The sequence below is a fragment of the Anastrepha ludens genome, chromosome X (genome assembly GCF_028408465.1).
Source record: "Anastrepha ludens isolate Willacy chromosome X, idAnaLude1.1, whole genome shotgun sequence".
Taxonomy (NCBI): domain Eukaryota; kingdom Metazoa; phylum Arthropoda; class Insecta; order Diptera; family Tephritidae; genus Anastrepha; species Anastrepha ludens.
This window is the reverse complement of record NC_071503.1, coordinates 74,364,849-74,383,413: the sequence shown is the minus strand read 5'-3', so window position 1 is coordinate 74,383,413 and position 18,565 is coordinate 74,364,849. Positions and strand designations below refer to the sequence as shown.

Here is an 18,565-nt window from a genome sequence, read left to right as displayed (position 1 = left end):
CTACAATCTAACCTTTAAGTGAATTTAGAAAAAACGTGTTTCCTGCAGACAGAGGTCGAATTCTTGGGATACATCATCACTCCCGAAGGAGTTCGTCCTGACCCAAAAAAGGTCGAAGCCATGAACTCGATCTTGCCACCATGCAATTTGAAAGATTTAAAAAGTTTTCTGGGAATGCCTCCTACAATACTATCGAAAGTTCATCCGGGACTATGCAAAAATAGCTAAGCCCTTAACAAACCTAACGCGCTGGCCAAATGCACAAATAAGGGCAAATGCATCAAGGAAAGTAGCAATACAACTTGACAGCGCGGCCTCACAAGCTTTTACTGATCTAAAACGTATGCTAACCTCCGCTGATGTTCTGGCATTTCCTGATTTTGGCAAGCCATTTAACCTAACCACTGACGCATCAAACTACGCAATTGGTGCAGTCCTGTCCCAGGGAGATATAAGTACAGACAAACCAATCGCATACATTTCTCGTTCGCTAAACAAGGCTGAGGAAAACTACGCCACCAATGAAAAAGAAATGTTAGCTATTGTTTGGGCATTGGACAACTTAAGGTCGTATCTGTACGGTGCCAAAAAGATAAGGATATATACTGATCATCAACCCTTAACCTTTGCCTTAAGCTGTCGCAATTATAACGCCAAGCTTAAACGATGGAAAGCAAGGATTGAGGAGTATAATTGCGAACTAATCTATAAACCGGGAAAATCGAACTTGGTTGCCGATGCTCTTTCTCGCCTCAAAACCGAGTGTAACATATTGAATGAGTCTGTTGTCGCTCAGCCTCCACCTGTATCGGGTCAAGAGCCTACAACAAGCGCAGAACCGGAAATCGACGCGACCTCCGAAGGCACGATGCACTCAGCTGATCAAGGCAGCTCAGACCTAGTACCACATGTGGAGGCCCCCCTTAACGTGTTTCGAAACCAGATTATTTTTAGAAATGGAGATCGCCCTCGATGCCTCGAACATCCTTATCCAGGCTACAGTAGATACTACGTTTCATTTCCTGAATCCGATGTCAACGCACTGGTTAATATCTTACGGGAGTGCCTCAACCTGAACGTAATAAATGGAATTAAAATTCCCGAAGAACACCTCGCCGCACTGCAGGACACATATGTTAATAACTTCCGGAGATACAGAATCAGGATAACACACCGATTAGTAGAAGATGTTACAATTCCTGACAGGGTGTATGAAATAATCGAGAAAGAGCATAGGCGAGCCCATAGAAACCCTCGCGAGAATAAAATACAGATACTTGAACAATTTTACTTTCCTTCAATGTCCAGACAGATCAGAGACTATGTCAAGCAATGCGATACTTGCAAACTAAACAAATACGACAGGCATCCCTCGAAACCGTTCCTTAAACAGACGCCTGTACCTAGTTATCCCTGCGAAATTCTGCACATCGATATTTTTGAGATGGAGAAGCAGAAATATCTTAGCGCAATCGACAAATTTACGAAATTTGCTAAGTTATTCCCAATAAAAAATAAATCTTCAATTCACATTCGGAGGAAGCTTACTGTTCTCCTGCACTATTTTTCCGTGCCAAAAATGCTAGTTATGGACAATGAAAGGGGATTTTTAACCCCTCTTGTCCTAAATTATATCCGATCACTATGTATAGAGGTTTATCAAACCCCAACACAAAGAAGTGAAAGTAATGGTCCGGTTGAGCGTTTACACTCAACATTGATAGAAATGTACCGCTGTATTTCGGTTGAGTTTGGCCGGCTCACCCCTAAAGAACGCATTTCAATTGCTGTAGACAGGTATAACAACACCGTTCACTCCGTTATCAAGCGAAAACCGGCGGACATATTTCTCAACCGGACCTCAAGAATAAACTATCAGGGTTTGGTAAATTTCAGGGAAAAAACCATGGAGGATATAAAAGCTCTATTAGAAAGGGAGCAGGAGGTCAGAAACGCGAGGTTGAACACCAAACGCACCCCTCCGCGTTCTTTCGATACCGGAGATGAGGTGTTCATTTCAAACAAACAAATTAGGGCCAAACAAAAGCCATTATATAAAAAAGAAACGATTGAAGAAAATCGAAACGCAACAATACTAACGCAAACAGGAAAAAAGTTCCACAAAGCGGATGTAAAAAACATCTAAAGATAACATTGGTCACAAGGCAAATCTTATGCTTAGATTCTCTGGTCCCAGGGTATGGGTGCAAATTTTTTGCAGCCGATGTAGTCAGATGTTGGTTCAATTCCAAATAACTCGATGGTTCGAATGATTGCAATCGGTGTGGTTCAACTCCACCACGAGGTCTGTGCTTTAATTGTCGTGAAGCCACTCGTGCCATGAGTAGGCCATTTGCAACTATCAACGCTTATGGCTAAAAGGGATCAACGCGAGCCTTCCAATGTCAGCTGAGAGGAACGCCTACATTCCGATGCAAAATTACGCAACTAAGTTGTACACAAACACCTAAAAGGTGCAAAGAAAAAGAAAAAACAAAAAACAAAAAGAATGCTACCAAAAAATTACTAAATCAATAAGCATTAAAGTATGAGATACCATTGGCCAAAGGGTTAATAAGAAGCTTAGTATCAGTAGAATTCGGAGGTACGAATGCAAGCGTTAACGCGCCTGTAGCCGTTGAAGTTATAGTGGTTCAATTCCACTTTTCTCACTGGTGTGGGGCAACCGATGCGGAGGGGTTCAATTCCCCCAAAATGATCTTCTGCTTACTTGCGTGAAGTCATCCGTGTCATGAGTAGGTCGCTTGCAATCATAAAAGCTTGCGACTAAAAGGGATCAACGCGGACCTTCTATAGTCAATTTTTTTACAACAAATAAAGATGGGTCCAAAAATATGGAAAAGCAAACATGCGCAAAAGGCAAAAAAATATAAATAAAAAAGCAAAAAGAAAAAATTTAAATTAAATACTAATATAAAAAAAAAATATAAAAAAAAAAGAAAAAAGAAAAAAAATTTAAACTAAATTTACTAACAAATTAACTAAGATGCTTTCCATTTCAATTCAACCGGGCTATTCGGGTCATGTTCTTCGATTTCGATGTAACTTAAATATGTTGCTCTCTGGTCGAAATAATGAGACACGTATTTTTTTGTTCGCCCGAAAAAATTTTTTTTCAAGAGTTATCGGCAATTTTGCTTTTCGCCTCAAACTCGATTTTTTTTAATTATATAAGAAACAATTTTTTTTAAATGCCCATAACTTAGTCAAAAATGAACCGATTTTAATAATTCTGGGTTCAAAATGATCGTAATTACTTGCACAAGCGACTTCATGTAGAAACAATTGCAAAAAAGTAGTTGAAAATTTTTTATTTAGCAAAAAAGAAAAAAAATTTAAATTTTTTCAAAATTCAATATTTCAAAAAGCGTATTTTTTTTTTTTTATAACTTTTTCCAAATCAAAAAAACATCTCAAACTTTAATTGAGCTGCATGCCTAGTAGCTAAAATTAGTTGTTTTTGAGTAATGAATTTTTGAGTAAACACCCTGTTTCGCACTTTTTGTTTTTTGCAAAATAAAAAATTTTCAACTACTTTTTTGCAACTATTTCTAAATGAAGTCGCTCGTGTAAGTAATTACGATTATTTTGAACCCAGAATCATTCAAATCGGCTTATTTTTGACTAAGTTATGAGCAATTAAAAAAAATTTTCTTATATAGATTCTTTCCATTTCAATTCAAAAGGGCTATTCGGGACATGTTCTTCGATTTCGATGTAACTCAAATATGTTGCTCTCTGGTCAAAATAATGAGACACGTATTTTTTTGTTCGCCCGAAAAAAAATTTTTTCAAGAGTTATCGGCAATTTTGTTTTTCGCCTCAAACTCGATTTTTTTTAATTATATAAGAAAAATTTTTTTTTAAATGCCCATAACTTAGTCAAAAATTAACCGATTTTAATAATTTTGGGTTCAAAATGATCGTCATTACTTACACGAGTGATTTCATGTAGAAATAGTTGCAAAAAAGTAGTTGAAAATTTTTTATTTTGCAAAAAACAAAAAGTGCGAAACAGGGTGTTTACTCAAAAATTCATTACTCAAAAACAACTCATTTTAGCTACTAGGCATGCAGCTCAATTAAAGTTTGAGATGTTTTTTTGATTTGGAAAAAGTTATAAAAAAAAAAAAAATACACTTTTTGAAATATTGAATTTTGAAAAAATTTCAATTTTTTTTCTTTTTTGCTAAATAAAAAATTTTCAACTACTTTTTTGCAATTGTTTCTACATGAAGTCGCTTGTGTAAGTAATTACGATCATTTTGAACCCAGAATTATTAAAATCGGTTCATTTTTGACTAAGTTATGGGCATTTAAAAAAAATTTTTTCTTATATAATTAAAAAAAATCGAGTTTGAGGCGAAAAACAAAATTGCCGATAACTCTTGAAAAAAATTTTTTTCGGGCGAACAAAAAAATACGTGTCTCATTATTTTGACCAGAGAGCAACATATTTAAGTTACATCGAAATCGAAGAACATGACCCGAATAGCCCGGTTGAATTGAAATGGAAAGCATCCTAATTAACAATTTGAAATTTTTTCATAACCAACTACAATAACAATTTTAAACCTTTCGATAACTAAAATAACACTAATCGAGCTTAAGGCAACTTGCAACCAATTTAACCAACTACTTCACTACTGGGTTCCCAACTACGAAAACAGAAAAACCCTTTTTTAACACAATAGACTTCACCAGCTTTTACTAATTCACCCTCCACTGCGCAACTCAAAACTAAAATAAGTCCCTAGAATAAGGAGTAGACACTAAGTTCGCATACTTTTAAGAAATTTACTGTTCGAATGAGATATTTGAAATTTCATAGAATAGCTTAGTAAAATAGACACTAAGATGATAATTTTGTTCGAATGAATTATTTGAAATTCCATAGAATAGCTTAGTAAAATAGACACTAAGATGATAATTTTGTTCGAATGAATTAATTGAAATTCCATAGAATAGCTTAGTAAAATAGACACTAAGATGATAATTTTCCATTTTTTATGTAAGCAAACAATTTACTAACATTACTATAATTCATAGCATCTGCCTCTGCGCAACTGTGCACTCTTATGAGATATTTGAAATAGGCTCACCATTGGCCACTATACGAGATGGGTACGGCTGGATCATCGATGTACACTTTAAGCTCATTCACGTAATAGATCTAGAGCGTTATGACTTGACAACCAATCAACTAGAACATTTACTAACCAACCTCAATGAAACAACAACAACCACAGAAGTACTGCTGTTCCAACTAAACAGAATTCGCACACACTTGGATGAACTGAGAGGGCACAAACTTGCGAGATCGAAGCGATCCATCAATTGGATAGGGTCTGCCTGGAAATGGATAGCTGGTTCACCAGATGCGCTCGACTGGGATAAGGTCCTTAACAACGAAAACTCCCTTAACCAAAATAGTAACAGGCAATACAAGGTAAACAATGCAATTTTCAAAAAAACTAACGAAGTATTGCAGAAGCTAAACAGCGTTGTGACGATCACAAATGACGTCGTCGATCGAAGAACCAGGGAAAGGCTCGAGCAGGATGTCCAAAACAAGATAGCTATTCTGAAGGAAGACTTGAACGAGCTGATACGCGCCTGCCAAATGGCTAAGGCTGGCATCGTCAATAGCAATCTCTTAAGCAAGGAAGAAGTTAACCAGCTTGTTGGCGAGATTGACATCCTTCCATACAGTAATGCCATTGAAGCCATCGAGTATAGCAAACCTTCGATCTACACCAACAACACGCTATTGCTGTACGTGTTATCTCTGCCTAAGGTCACGGAGGAAAGATTCAACCACCTTATCACACGAGCTAATGTCCAGAAGGGCCATCGGATAGAATTGGCGTACAAAACTACCCTTATAAGCAAACAGGAGACGTTTGGTATAAGGGGAGACTGTTTGCACTTATCCTCAGCAATGGTATGTGAAAAGAAATCCTTGGACCTGCTACCGGAGGATGGTTGTTTGGCTCGTCTCCTCAAGGGCGGAGAAACAAGTTGTCCTTACTTGACAAGCAACGCATCTACCGTCGAAGTAATCAAAGATGATACTATTTTCCTGAACAATTTCGTTGGCAACATAAGTTCAGGTAAAACCACTACTAATCTTAACGGTTCCTATATTCTCCGGGTAGACAACGAGACAGTAGTAATCAACAACCAAACATATTCAAGCATTACCACCTCAGGAGTTCAGGTGCTCCCACCAATCCTAACTAGCGTCACGAACCGCACAATGGCTATAAACCTCGATCTGGTACATGGAATGGCAATTGACAACTTGGAAATATTGAAGCACCTTAAGTCTGAGACGAATTGGTTCATATTATCCGAGGGATCAGGACTACTGTTACTTATGGTGATAATTTGGTTTATCTGGAGGAAGCTCACAGCAAGGATCCACTTACCCGAAATAAAAATAGAGAACCAACTTAGTCGAAGGATCGAGAAACGTCCTTCGTCACCTAATCTGCGGGACGCAGATATTTAAAGGGGGAGGAGTTAACACGCTGCGGCACCCAACATATTGCATTCCCACACCTTACCGATACACGTGCCGCTGCATCAGCATAATCGCTGTTATTCTATAGGACAACCCAACACCCTAAGTCAAGGCCAATTGCATATCAAGTACCACGTACTAATGCTAACGCACTAAGAACAGAGCCAGACGCAGCGTCAGCAAATTATGTTTCACACGATTGTGAAATACTTGCACATGCCACCAGTGCATGCCAACCGTGGGAAGCTAGGGGCGGAGCCAGCGTACCAAGACACGGCGCACCTGAAGGCAGCAGAACGACCAAACCCTGTAAAGGCCTGCAGCGCACATCAAGGGGCAGTTGCGTAGTGGACATTAACAGTAGTTGTAACATTTACCTGTGTAGTGAATAAACTTGTAATCCTAAATTTCATCCTTTAGTGTTTTATTTGCAGGGCAAGTTGGCCCTTTAATTTTTTTAAGTGTGTTGGACTGAAAGTCCTTTTCTTGTATGTATGTACATTTGTATATGAAAAACAATAATGCACAAGCGCAAGAACATCATCTTCCTTTCATACATATGTACATGTGCATGTATGCCCAATAACCTTGACTTATGTATGTGTGTACACATGTCACAGCACATCACATTCTTACAAGAAATCAAATACACATACTCACTACTGAACGAGTTTCTTCCTAACAAGTGCAAAACCAATTCTGCTCTATGTATGTATATGTATATACCCACTTTATGTCCTAGCATATATACATACATACATATACACTGCACTCGCGAAAACTCGAACACACGATAACTCGAACATTCGGAAACTTGAACATTTTTTTTTCTCCATTGACTACTTTAAAACTCGAACACAATGTAGCTACTCTAAAACGCGAACAATTATTTTCTTTTTTCATGGAAAAACATGTGAAAAACTGTCGTTTTGCATGTGCTATAACGGCCAGTATTCAAATTTTTGTCGTTATGTGCGTCTTTTGTTTCATTCTAAGGCGCCGCACTGGCTAGGTTTCTTGCTAATTACGGAACTTTTCTTTTAAATTGATTGATGTTTGTCAGTGATACACGGGATTTTGCGCGGTTAAGATCAAATTTATTTGCGTTTTATAAAGGGACGAAAACTAAATGTTTTGAGTTTATCAAAAAGGGCTGAAATAATTAACGAGGCCAAGAATGGCGTTAGTATCACAGCTCTATTCAAAGAATATAACACTGCCAAGTCCACAATTTGTGGAATTGTGAAAAATGAAAACAAAATTTTGGAGTGCGTTAAAAACACGCTATCTGGCCCTGGAAAACGTAAAACGCTTCGCGCTTCAGAATTGCCAAAAATGGAAAAAAAGCTTTACATGTGGTTTTTATTACAACGTTGCATTTTAACTGCCCAGTGGAGTACCGAAGCTCAAAATCAGCCTGGATGACTTCAACTCTGTTCCAAAATTGGTTTCACTTTTCGTTTCTACCACAGGCAAGTTCATATTTGACTACAAATTAAACACCCTTTAAAAAACCTAAAACTATATTTTTATTACATAGGTGAAAACTTATTTAAAAAATACAGGACTACCTGAAAAGGCATTACTTTTGCTTGACAATGCACCTTCGCATCCAAACGAGGACACGTTAAGATCCGAAGATGGTTTAATTAGGGTGATGTTTATGCCGCCGAATGTAACTCCTTTGATTCAACCAGTGGATCAAAACGCAATAAGAATAACAAAGCTACATTACCGAAATTCTCTCTTGGCAGCTATTTTCTCCGATGATTGCGATTTGATCCAATCATTAAAAAAAATTAGCTTGAGAGATGCTGTTACGTTTTTGGATAGAGCTTGGAATAAATTGAGACAGGAGACGTTGGCGAAATGCTGGACAAATATTTTAAACTTTGCAAACCTGAAAGACGATGACGACGATGACATTCCACTTAGTGTCTTGAAAAACCAAATAGAAGCTGAAGCTAAAAGTATGGAAAAAGAAGCTGCCGAAATTCTCGAACACTTACCTCCTGAGGTAGTTATGGTTTTGATGTAAATAAAAAAACACACGATAACAATAATAAATATTTATTAGGCTACTTTCACAGAAGAAGAAATAAGAGACTGGAATAACGACGACTTGATTGAAGAGGTTGAAGTTATTGAAGAAAGCGAATCCGAAGATGAAGTTGAAGCTACAGGTGGAAATGAACAAAAGCTCATAAGTTCATCCGAAGCCATTCAACAAAGCTATAGCATGGGCAACTGCTGAAAAAATTAGCCCGAGGAAAGTTAATGTGCTACAATCACTGCGCGAAAAGGCTGTATTGAATGCGGTAGAAAATAAGAAACAACATTCATATTTGCTACCATTTTTTATTAAATAAACTGGCAATGAACTACAAAACATGAAACCAGATAATCTCTTTGATTAACTATGCCATAAAAATTGACAGGGTATAAAAACTGTTGAAACGAATACATATATGTATATTAAAAATACATAACGTTCGAAAACTCGAACATTTCGATAACTCGGACAGGGCTGGTTTTCATTAGTTCGAGTTTTCGCGAGTGCACTGTATACCTACTTGCCTTCTAAACTTCCTACAAAATAATTGTATTCATATGCTACTACATCCATGCACGTTCATACATCCATGCATATATGCGCGAGCACAGCGCTCCCTTCTTGCTTCCGTGTATTTTTGTCTTTCACCAGTCGATATTCCTAAAATGTACTTACAAAAACACAATACTTTGATAGACGCAAAAGCAGCAGCAAGGCCAACGCGATGGCCGCTTTGCCACCACACATTCTAAAATGTTCTAGAACACAACAAAAACACATACCTCACATGCGCATGTCGCCCAAAGCTAAAATCTAAGCCTAGCGACTACAAAAACAAAATACATTCGTAGACGCAGTCGCAGCGGCCATGATTCTATCAGCGACGGCGCTGAACAATTTAGAACAAAAACAAAAAGTTCATTCATAAGTTCGAGCTCATATTTCAATTTCATTCTTAAACGAGCCGCCCATATGCTAATTTTCGCGACCATTCGAAAATAGTCAATATTGGAATATTTCGCGTGGAATTATTTGCCAATATTTGATAAATCTTGAATTTTTGTCATGTCGAGTGGCCGCGGCTCCGAATGTATGTATGCACCCTTATATGTATGTAAATATGTCTTCTAACTGTTCGACAGTCGCGAGTTAATGCGACTTAGATTCCTTGAACAATTCCAGCGAATCACATATTTCTGTCCGCAAAGCCGCATATATGAACCCTATGATCAAAAAGTACCGGGAATGTTTAAATAAAACATAACAGAGCTAAATTTAAGGCAAATTTATATTATCTCCTTCAAAATATGATCCGTCTGAAGCAATACACATGTTCCAACGTTTAACCCAGTCCTCCAAACAACCCCGGTAGGCCTGCATGGCCTTCAGCTCCTTCGTCGTATTCTCTTTGATCTCTTTGATCGGTGCGATGGCGCGTTATCATCACACAAAATCCAAGAATTTGCTTACATTTCCGGCCGTTTGCAACATACAGCATCTCTCAAAGGCTTCAAAACGGATAAATAATATTCTTTATTGACTGTCTGGACCGATGGAAAGTACTCATGGTGGACTATGCCTTGGCAATCGAAGAAAACAGTCAACATCACCTTCCCGGTTCTTTTTGCTCATAGGGTATACATATCCCATCTTTTCACTGACGGACAAGAAGACGATCGCAGTTGTTGTTTTTTATATGCATACATTTTGCGTTCGTTGAAGGTTTGTATATATTTATATACATATGCGTGTATGCGCGTTTAGCTTTCTGGATGCATCCATGGATATTAGAACATTTTCTCATCAATATGTGTATGTAAGTAGTTCAGATTTGACTAAAGAGATTAAATATGGGAATGCATATTCATATGATTGCCTTTATGGCTGTTTTACATATAAATCAATTCAAAAGAAGTATGAATAATTTTATATAGAAAAAAAAATTTATAAAAAACAGGTATTAGAAAAGCTGAATACACTATTTTAAATCAATTATAATTAAACCAACTATAAAAAATGAAATAAAAATATCGAACAAAGAAAAATACCTATGCGACTTGAACCTGAGTCAAATATGGGACGATGTATTGCATACACGACACGTCTTTCACGATTGCGCTAAACTATAATTACTAATGAACTTTTCTAAATCACTCATTTATTCGATTCGCAGTTTTATACGCACATATTCTGCGTTAGTTGAAAGTTTGTATGCGTAATTATATGCACATGTATGTGTGTATGCGCGTTTCCCAGCAAAACCTGCGTGACCGAAACTCTAACACAATTACACTTTTTTGTATGTTACAAACACATATGCACTCGTATTTGTTTGAAAATCGACTTTTTTTTTTGATTCTCCGCCACCTTTGGAAAATGTGTAAGCAGTAAACAAACTTCATTCATATGTTTTTTCTCATTTTTGCATCAATAGAAAAAAAAAACAAAAAAAACGGCAAGTGGCTGTCAAAGCAATAAGTCAAAAAGATATCTTTTCTCTCTTTTTGATATCAAAGTAGGCCGAGAATCAAATTGTCAACCTTTGGCAAATGTGTAAGCAGTAAGCAAACTTTATTCATATATTTTTACTCATTTTTGCAGCAGGGTAAGGCTTTCTCAAGTGGGCATCAAAATTACCAAAGTGAATATTTTGCGATGAAATTCAGCCAGGACTGAGTTCTATCATCCAGAAGCACACTCAGAAAATTTTGTTAAAAATTCCAAATAGTTTTTTTTTATTAACTATCGAAGTTTTTTGCAGCGCTTGAATAATTATCACATTTCTCGTAAAGTAAGTATCCGATTACAACGATTTTTCAACTGCAGACTGATAAAGGATGATATTTTCCAAAAACGTTATTTTTGTTCCGAAACTTGGTGTTTTTTTGTTGTAAATAATTTTTTTTAATAAACAATTAAAAATTTAACTAATTTCTGCGCCTCTGGGATGAAAATTTTTTAAGGATATTAACGTAATAAACATCTGTGCATTTATGTATGGAAAAAAATGCGTGCAATTCGAAACGGATTAATTACAATAAATTTTTTTGTGCCAGAATGCGCGCTTCGACTTACGCGGACGCGCACGAACACACAAACGGCGACTCGCGGGCGGCTTGCGAAAAACCGTGTTTCGGACACGTCTCAACGCGATATGCTTCCGTAAGATCAGTTTTGTCGACTTTTCCATTACTGGTGTTTACTTGTTTTTAAAGATTGGCCATATAAGTAATTAACGTATAACAGAATTTGCGCTTTGACTGTTGCGGAAATGCTTAATGATAATTAAATCAAATTTATTCAAAGGAATGTATAAGCTGTCATGCAAGGTTTCATATATGTATACTTCTTTATTACTAACGTTTATGTTTACATATCAGATCTATACATTGTAAGTTCAGTCAGCAAATGCCCTTAAAATGTCTCGCTGAAAAACAACAACAATTCACGGACGGACACAAAAAGTGAAACAGATATATAAAAAGTTATACAGATATCGCATATTCATTTGTTATTTCGAGAAAAAATGAAAATCATTCACGCTTTTTACACTTTTCATGTAGTTTGTTTTTACATAATGGGTATACTTTTAGATTGATCGTGGGCTGAAAATATTTTGCATTCGATGGAATTTTTATCTTTTGGAATAAAAGAATGGAACTGCCACGTATTTTTCAAAGTTTGCGCTTTGGAATAGCGCTTTTTCAACTTACTAGAGTGATTTTCATCTTCTTGTTTATTACAGTAATCAAAATTTATTTTCTGAGAATTGACTTTTGCCCAATCATACAACTGTTTCGGTCCCGTAATTTTCACCGGGATTTTATCTCGCAAGCTTTCATGGTAAGCATCTCTCTTTATAGCACCACCAATACCATCGCAGGTACCTTTCCCACGTGCAGAGGCAAAAAAGTGCCATTCGGCATCGATGCCAAAATCCTTTTTGTGAAATAGTAAATTTATAAAATTGTACTTGTTTTTGTACTGTGAGGCCGCCCCGTCGGAAAAATAATAGATTTTTTTCACATTTCGTTTACCAAACTGTTTAATCAAATATTGAATCAATTTAGAATTGAACAAATTGACTGCGGAACTGTCATATTCCAATGCTTCAGAAATTATCACAAAATTCTTATGCTGTTCTACGCAGTTTTCTTTGCAATGCACAACGTAAGGATGTATTGTTGCCTGCGTTGTGTTCCAGTATTCTGATTGCACAGAATTTTGAACACGACACTAAATTTCGCATTTTGGTCACTTATTCGGATTAGATTTGTGTAAACAAGACTATGGTTTTGTTTTCCGAAAGGGTTACAACAACGATTTGCATGTGGATTATATTAGTCTATACTTAGTTTTGTACACATTAACGTACGCGATTTATATAATACTAGCAACCCGCCCTGCTTCGCACGGGTATAAAATATATACCCTATGTCACTCACTGAAAAAATGATTAAAATCGATCCAGTAGTTTTGGCTTATTCATTACTGCCCGTGGCCCGCACGCGTTAAATTTGGAGTAAAACAATTCCCCTTTCTTTATAGCATGAAGATTTCCTGCTATCTTTGGGATATCTAAATTCATACCCTACATTTTTGCATATTCACTTTTTGCATTTTTACATATGTATTTATTTTATTTTTACAACAATGACTATATTACAGAATGTCTTTATATACAACGTTCATAGCCTTCTTGTCATTAGACAATACAAACATGTTTTCTCTAGAGGTTACTCTTGAAAGAGCGACATACAGTTGGCCATGTGAAAAACAGTCAACACTCAAATCTAAGCCTGCAACGTTGAAGGTTTGACCCTGAGATTTATTAATGGTCATTGCAAAAGATGTCTTTACCGGAAATTGTAAGCGTTTAAATAGGAGTGGTAGATCCGATGGTATCAGAGGGATTCGGGGAATCAATACATCTTCTCCGGTACCACATCCTGTGAGTATTGTGCACTCTATTATGAAAGTTTTCAGTGATTTTACCAGCAAACGCGTGCCATTGCAAAGTTTAGGTGGACTTAGGTTTCTTAATAAAATAACAGGACAACCTATTTTCAGCTCCATTTTGTGAGGAAGGAGTCCAGACGGGTTCAAAGAATTTAGAAATTCTGTAGGAAATTGAACAGCTTCTTCCAAATCGAGAACAGTATCGACCGAGTAGTATATTTTCGTCGGCGCATCAATCTTTTAAATAATCAAGTTATTTACTTTATCTACTTGTTCGTTAGTTGGTGACAGAATAGCTCTTTCTTTAAACCAAGATATTGTCTTATAACTTATGTTATCAATGTCAGGATAGACATTGTTGACTAACTCTTGGATGTTGTCTATCAAAACACAAAGGTTTTCTAGGTTAATCCTTCCCTCACTTTGTGTTAATTCTCTATTGCCAACTTTTAGCAGCATCTCTGGAAATAGCCTGTTCTCACGTGAAGATGACGAAACCCTCATATTAGTTTTAAGATCTAATTTATTGACATGCGACCAAAGGTGGGATCTTTTTAGCGAAGCATTTATTTCGTCAGCACGTGTTCCTCGAGTCACAACTGGTAGGATTTGACGGAAATCTCCTGAGAACAGAATTGTACATCCACCCATAGGTGAATTTTTGTTGTGCAAATCGCGCGTTGTCCTATCCAATGCTTCCACAGACGTCTTGTTTGACATGATAGCTTCGTCCCAGACTATTAATGAGCAGTCACGCATCAATTTTCCTGTATTGCTCTGTCTAGAAACACTACAGACGCTATTATCATCATCGGTTGCGATTTTCAGCGGGAGCTTGAATGTAGAGTGTGCGGTTCGGCCTCCTTCCAAAGGAGTAGCGGCAATGCCGGATGACGCAACAGCTAACGCAATTTTTCCGGTAGATCTCAATTACTAACTACTGATGTAATATCTTGAAAAATATTGTTTTTAATTATATGCTGTAAAGAGTCATATACATAGATCTATATGAAAACAACAATGTATTTAAGGTATTTAATTGGATAAGGATTAATGTTGTACCTATTTGTTGAAATCGCTTCGAAAATAAGCTATTAGTTGTCGTAAAAAGTAAATGACAAAAAATGTTATTGTATGGAATTGATAGCAAGCTAAACGCGCTCCGAATCAATAAAAACTATTCAAAAACTGTACTTTAATTACAGTATGCAAAATTCGTATTAGTACACCCCCTAATAAATAAAAAAACCACGTATATTTTCAAATTAATTTTAAAACAAATGCTTGAAACCGTTTTATTTTATAGATAATTAACTAAAATAAGGCCAAATAAAAAAACCGCTCACAAAGTGTATTGAAATGCAAAAAAAAAAATAAGAAAGAAAAAAATGAACACTTTTCACAGAAGCAAAATTCGTATTAGTACACATGTATTTTTAATGATTTAAAGAGTAAATAAAAAATAGTTCAGAAAATTAATATTTTGTAGGATACCCTCGTTGCCTTAGAACAGCAGACAATCTCTTCGGCATAGATTCCACCAATTTTTTTGTGAGATTTGGAGAAATCTTCTTCCACTCTGATTTGAGGAATTTTTTTAAATGTTCTCGGTTCCTTATTTGATGATGTTCCAGCTGCTTTTTGAAAATCGACCATACATTTTCTATGGGATTAATATCCGGGCTTTGTGGTGGTGTTTTGAGATAATTTGGACAGTTATAAAGCATCCATAACCTTGTATCCAACGCCGTGTGCTTAGGGTCGTTATCTTGTTGGAATATACATTTTTTTTTGCAACCCAATTTTTTGGCACCTTTGCGTAGATTCTTTTTTAAAATATCAATATATTGCCTCGCAGTCATAATTCCATCAATAAAATGCAACTTTCCTACTCCGTTTGCCCCGAAACATCCCCATACCATCAGAGAACCACCACCGTGCTTGAAAGAAGGCTGCAGATTTCGTTTTTGAAGGCCAGTATTACACTCTCTCCAAATTTTTATGCGTCCATCGGACATTTTTATATTAAATTTACAATCGTCTGAAAAAATTACCCTTTTCCAAAACCGCATATTTTTGTTTAAATATTGCCTGGCGAATATAACACGCTTTCTTCTATTGACTGAGCTTACATACGGTTTTCTAACCGCAGTTCTGCTTCTAAATCCCAATTTTTTTACATAATTGCGCACTGTTTGAGGTGTAACTTTGATAGAAAAGTATTTTTCTAGTTCTGCAGCTAGTGAAACTCCACTGACGGGGGGGTCTTTTCTCATAAGGCGTTTCAAATAAGTCTTGTGCCTCTGCCCAAGCTTTGCCCTGTTCACATTTCGAAGCTTTTTGTCAATCCTTCCACTGTCTCTAAAAATTTTGACTAAGTTTTGTATTGTAGACACACTTTTCTGCAATGTTCTCGCAATTTCGCGTAAAGACTTTCCGTTTTTGTTCATATTTATTATTAATCTCCTAGTTTCGTTTGACTTTGGCGACATTGCAAGCTAACTCCGCGAACTTGAACAAATGGCTACTAAAACGCAACTGCCCAAGGTTAAACATTGAATCGTTTCGAAAATAAAGGTAAATACCAACAAATTGTTTACAAATTCAACGCATACTAAGTGTACTAATACGAATTTTGCCTGCAGTAGAAATAGCTACACTGCTACTAAAGCTATTTTTTTTCAATTCTATGCAAATGTTTCGGAGTTTTTGTTATTATTCTATTTTTTTATGAATTTTACAATACCGCACTACGATTGAAATCAATTGCTTTAAAGTAAATTTGAAAATATACGTGGCATTTTTATTTGTAAGAGGGTGTACTAATACGAACTTTGCATACTGTATGTGCGATTTACTAATATAGAACGTGAAAATAGCGTTTTATTTCGCTGTAAAATTGTATGTGCATATAATTACATGGAATTCAGTACATACATAGATACATATGTACATACGAGTTATATATTATAAGTAACCTTCCCCTTTCGCTCTCGCTCTCTTCATTATAAATCTAACTGTAATAATTAGCTATGTAAGTTATATATTTAATTGTTGTTTCCCCATTCTCTCTTCATTTCAAGTATAAATCTAACTGTTAAAATAAATTGAATAAGTATAGTTTTTAATGTTAAAAGTAGTCTTCAAAGTCACCTTGAAGAGTAAAGAACAAATTTATTTTGAAGTGTAATCAAACTTGTTCCATTTTAATAAAAATAAAACTAATAAAAATAAAACTTCAACAAATTTATTTTATTTTCAAAAACCAATTTAACTGGCGACGAGGATGGGATATGTTATTTAAAACATATCCAGTGAAATCGGCAAACGAAAAGGTTAAAATCTTCGACAAACCGATGTGAACCGCAAATAATTCAAGTGGACATTACTAAAGTGTGGCAAAAAGCGAAATTTTTGTAAACTTAAAAACTAAAAACTAAACTAAAAAATATTACGTGTAATAACTAATCCGAAAAAAAAAGAATTGCAAATAAGAAAAAAGATTTGCTTCGTAAAAAAAACAAAAAAAAAGAGGAAAAGAATTTACTAGAAGTTAAAAGTTAACGGAAAAAGAGAAGAAAGTGTACGGTGTGCATTCCAGTGCTAACGGCGTGAAAGACGAAAGAGAAAGCAAGCCAGCTATCATTAGAGAAAGGAGCAGAGCAGCGTGTGCTTAGAACAAACAACAACACCCACAATGGCTTTGACGGTAGCTGAGAGCTTGCGTGAAGCGAGGAGCTTGCCTGCATTTAACGGGAGCAGTGAATATACGCTCAGCAACTACCTGAGGGACGTCGCAACTGTGTTGCAGCTAACGCCAGCAGAACATGTACAGACAATAAAAACAGTATTAAGCAATAGACTGCAAGGTAAGGCGTTAAAGGCGGTTGAAACCTTATTTAACCCTACATGGGAAAGTATAATAGTTAAGCTTAAGGAGGAATTTGGAGTAAAAAGAAGTTTTTTTAATTTAAGAAGTGACGCACTAAACGAAGAAGCTAGGAACATTGAGGAATTACATTATAAATTAAGTAAAATTTTAAGTTTAATGAACACAAAGTATAGCTTAGAACTTGACATTTTGTATACACCTGAACATAATGAAAAACTAATTTTTGATATCTATGTAAACTACTTACCTATTAGTATTAAATCTCTTTTGCTACAAAATAATATTAGATCTATTAACATAGCTTATACATTTTATTTAGAAAATAATATACTAAAAGATATAAAACTAGTAAATAATAAACAATTAATAACTTTCAAAATGCAAATAATTCATTAAATAGGAATGGTTTTCAAAGATTTCAAAATTCAAGCAACATTCCTAATTATAGTAGCCGTAATAACAGAAATAATAGTGGTGGTTTTAATAATTGTAACAGAAATTTCAGAAATTTTCAAACGCAAACTTTTAACACTTTTAACAGAAATAATCAGCAACAACAAACCCAAAATTATGACTTAGAAAATTTTAGTAATTTACGACAAAATCAACAAAATTCATATAATAGACATTTAAGTAATAATGAAGAACCAATGGAAATTGATGCAATTCACGTTACAGAAAATTTTCCTGTGCAGCCTCGAAATTATCATTACCCATAGTAATATTAACTATAAATAATACAAAAACAAGATGCCTAATTGATAGTGGTGCTGCTACTACCCTCGGAGATTATAATTTTTTTTCCAATATAGGAATAAAGAAAAGTTTAATAAAACCAATTTTATTAAATACCCTGGTCGGTAATAATATTATTATAGATGAAGTAATAGTAAATGTGCCGGACGAATTCAAAGAAAAAAATAGCACCATGTCTGTTAAATTAATTAATTTTATTGATAAAAAAATCGATTGCATAATAGGAATAAATATTTTACAGCCCTTTGGAGCTATAATAGATTTTCAAAATAATACTCTTAAAGTGAATAATAATGAAATAAAACTAATTGATTATAAATTTAACATTTCTTATGAGGAAATTAATTATATAGAAAAA

The 18,565-nt window shown here is 35.5% G+C and overlaps 1 protein-coding gene across 1 annotated transcript; it reads left to right on the top strand.

Annotated features, from left to right (window-relative positions):
• The first annotated feature begins 1,726 nt into the window (after positions 1 to 1,726).
• On the top strand, positions 1,727 to 8,801 carry LOC128870215 (uncharacterized). Its single transcript, XM_054112811.1, has 5 exons — positions 1,727 to 1,797; positions 5,038 to 5,470; positions 5,516 to 6,134; positions 8,455 to 8,564; positions 8,625 to 8,801. Exons 1-5 carry the CDS (start codon positions 1,727 to 1,729, stop codon positions 8,799 to 8,801), a joined length of 1,410 nt encoding a protein of 469 aa, XP_053968786.1.
• Positions 8,802 to 18,565: the final 9,764 nt, after the last annotated feature.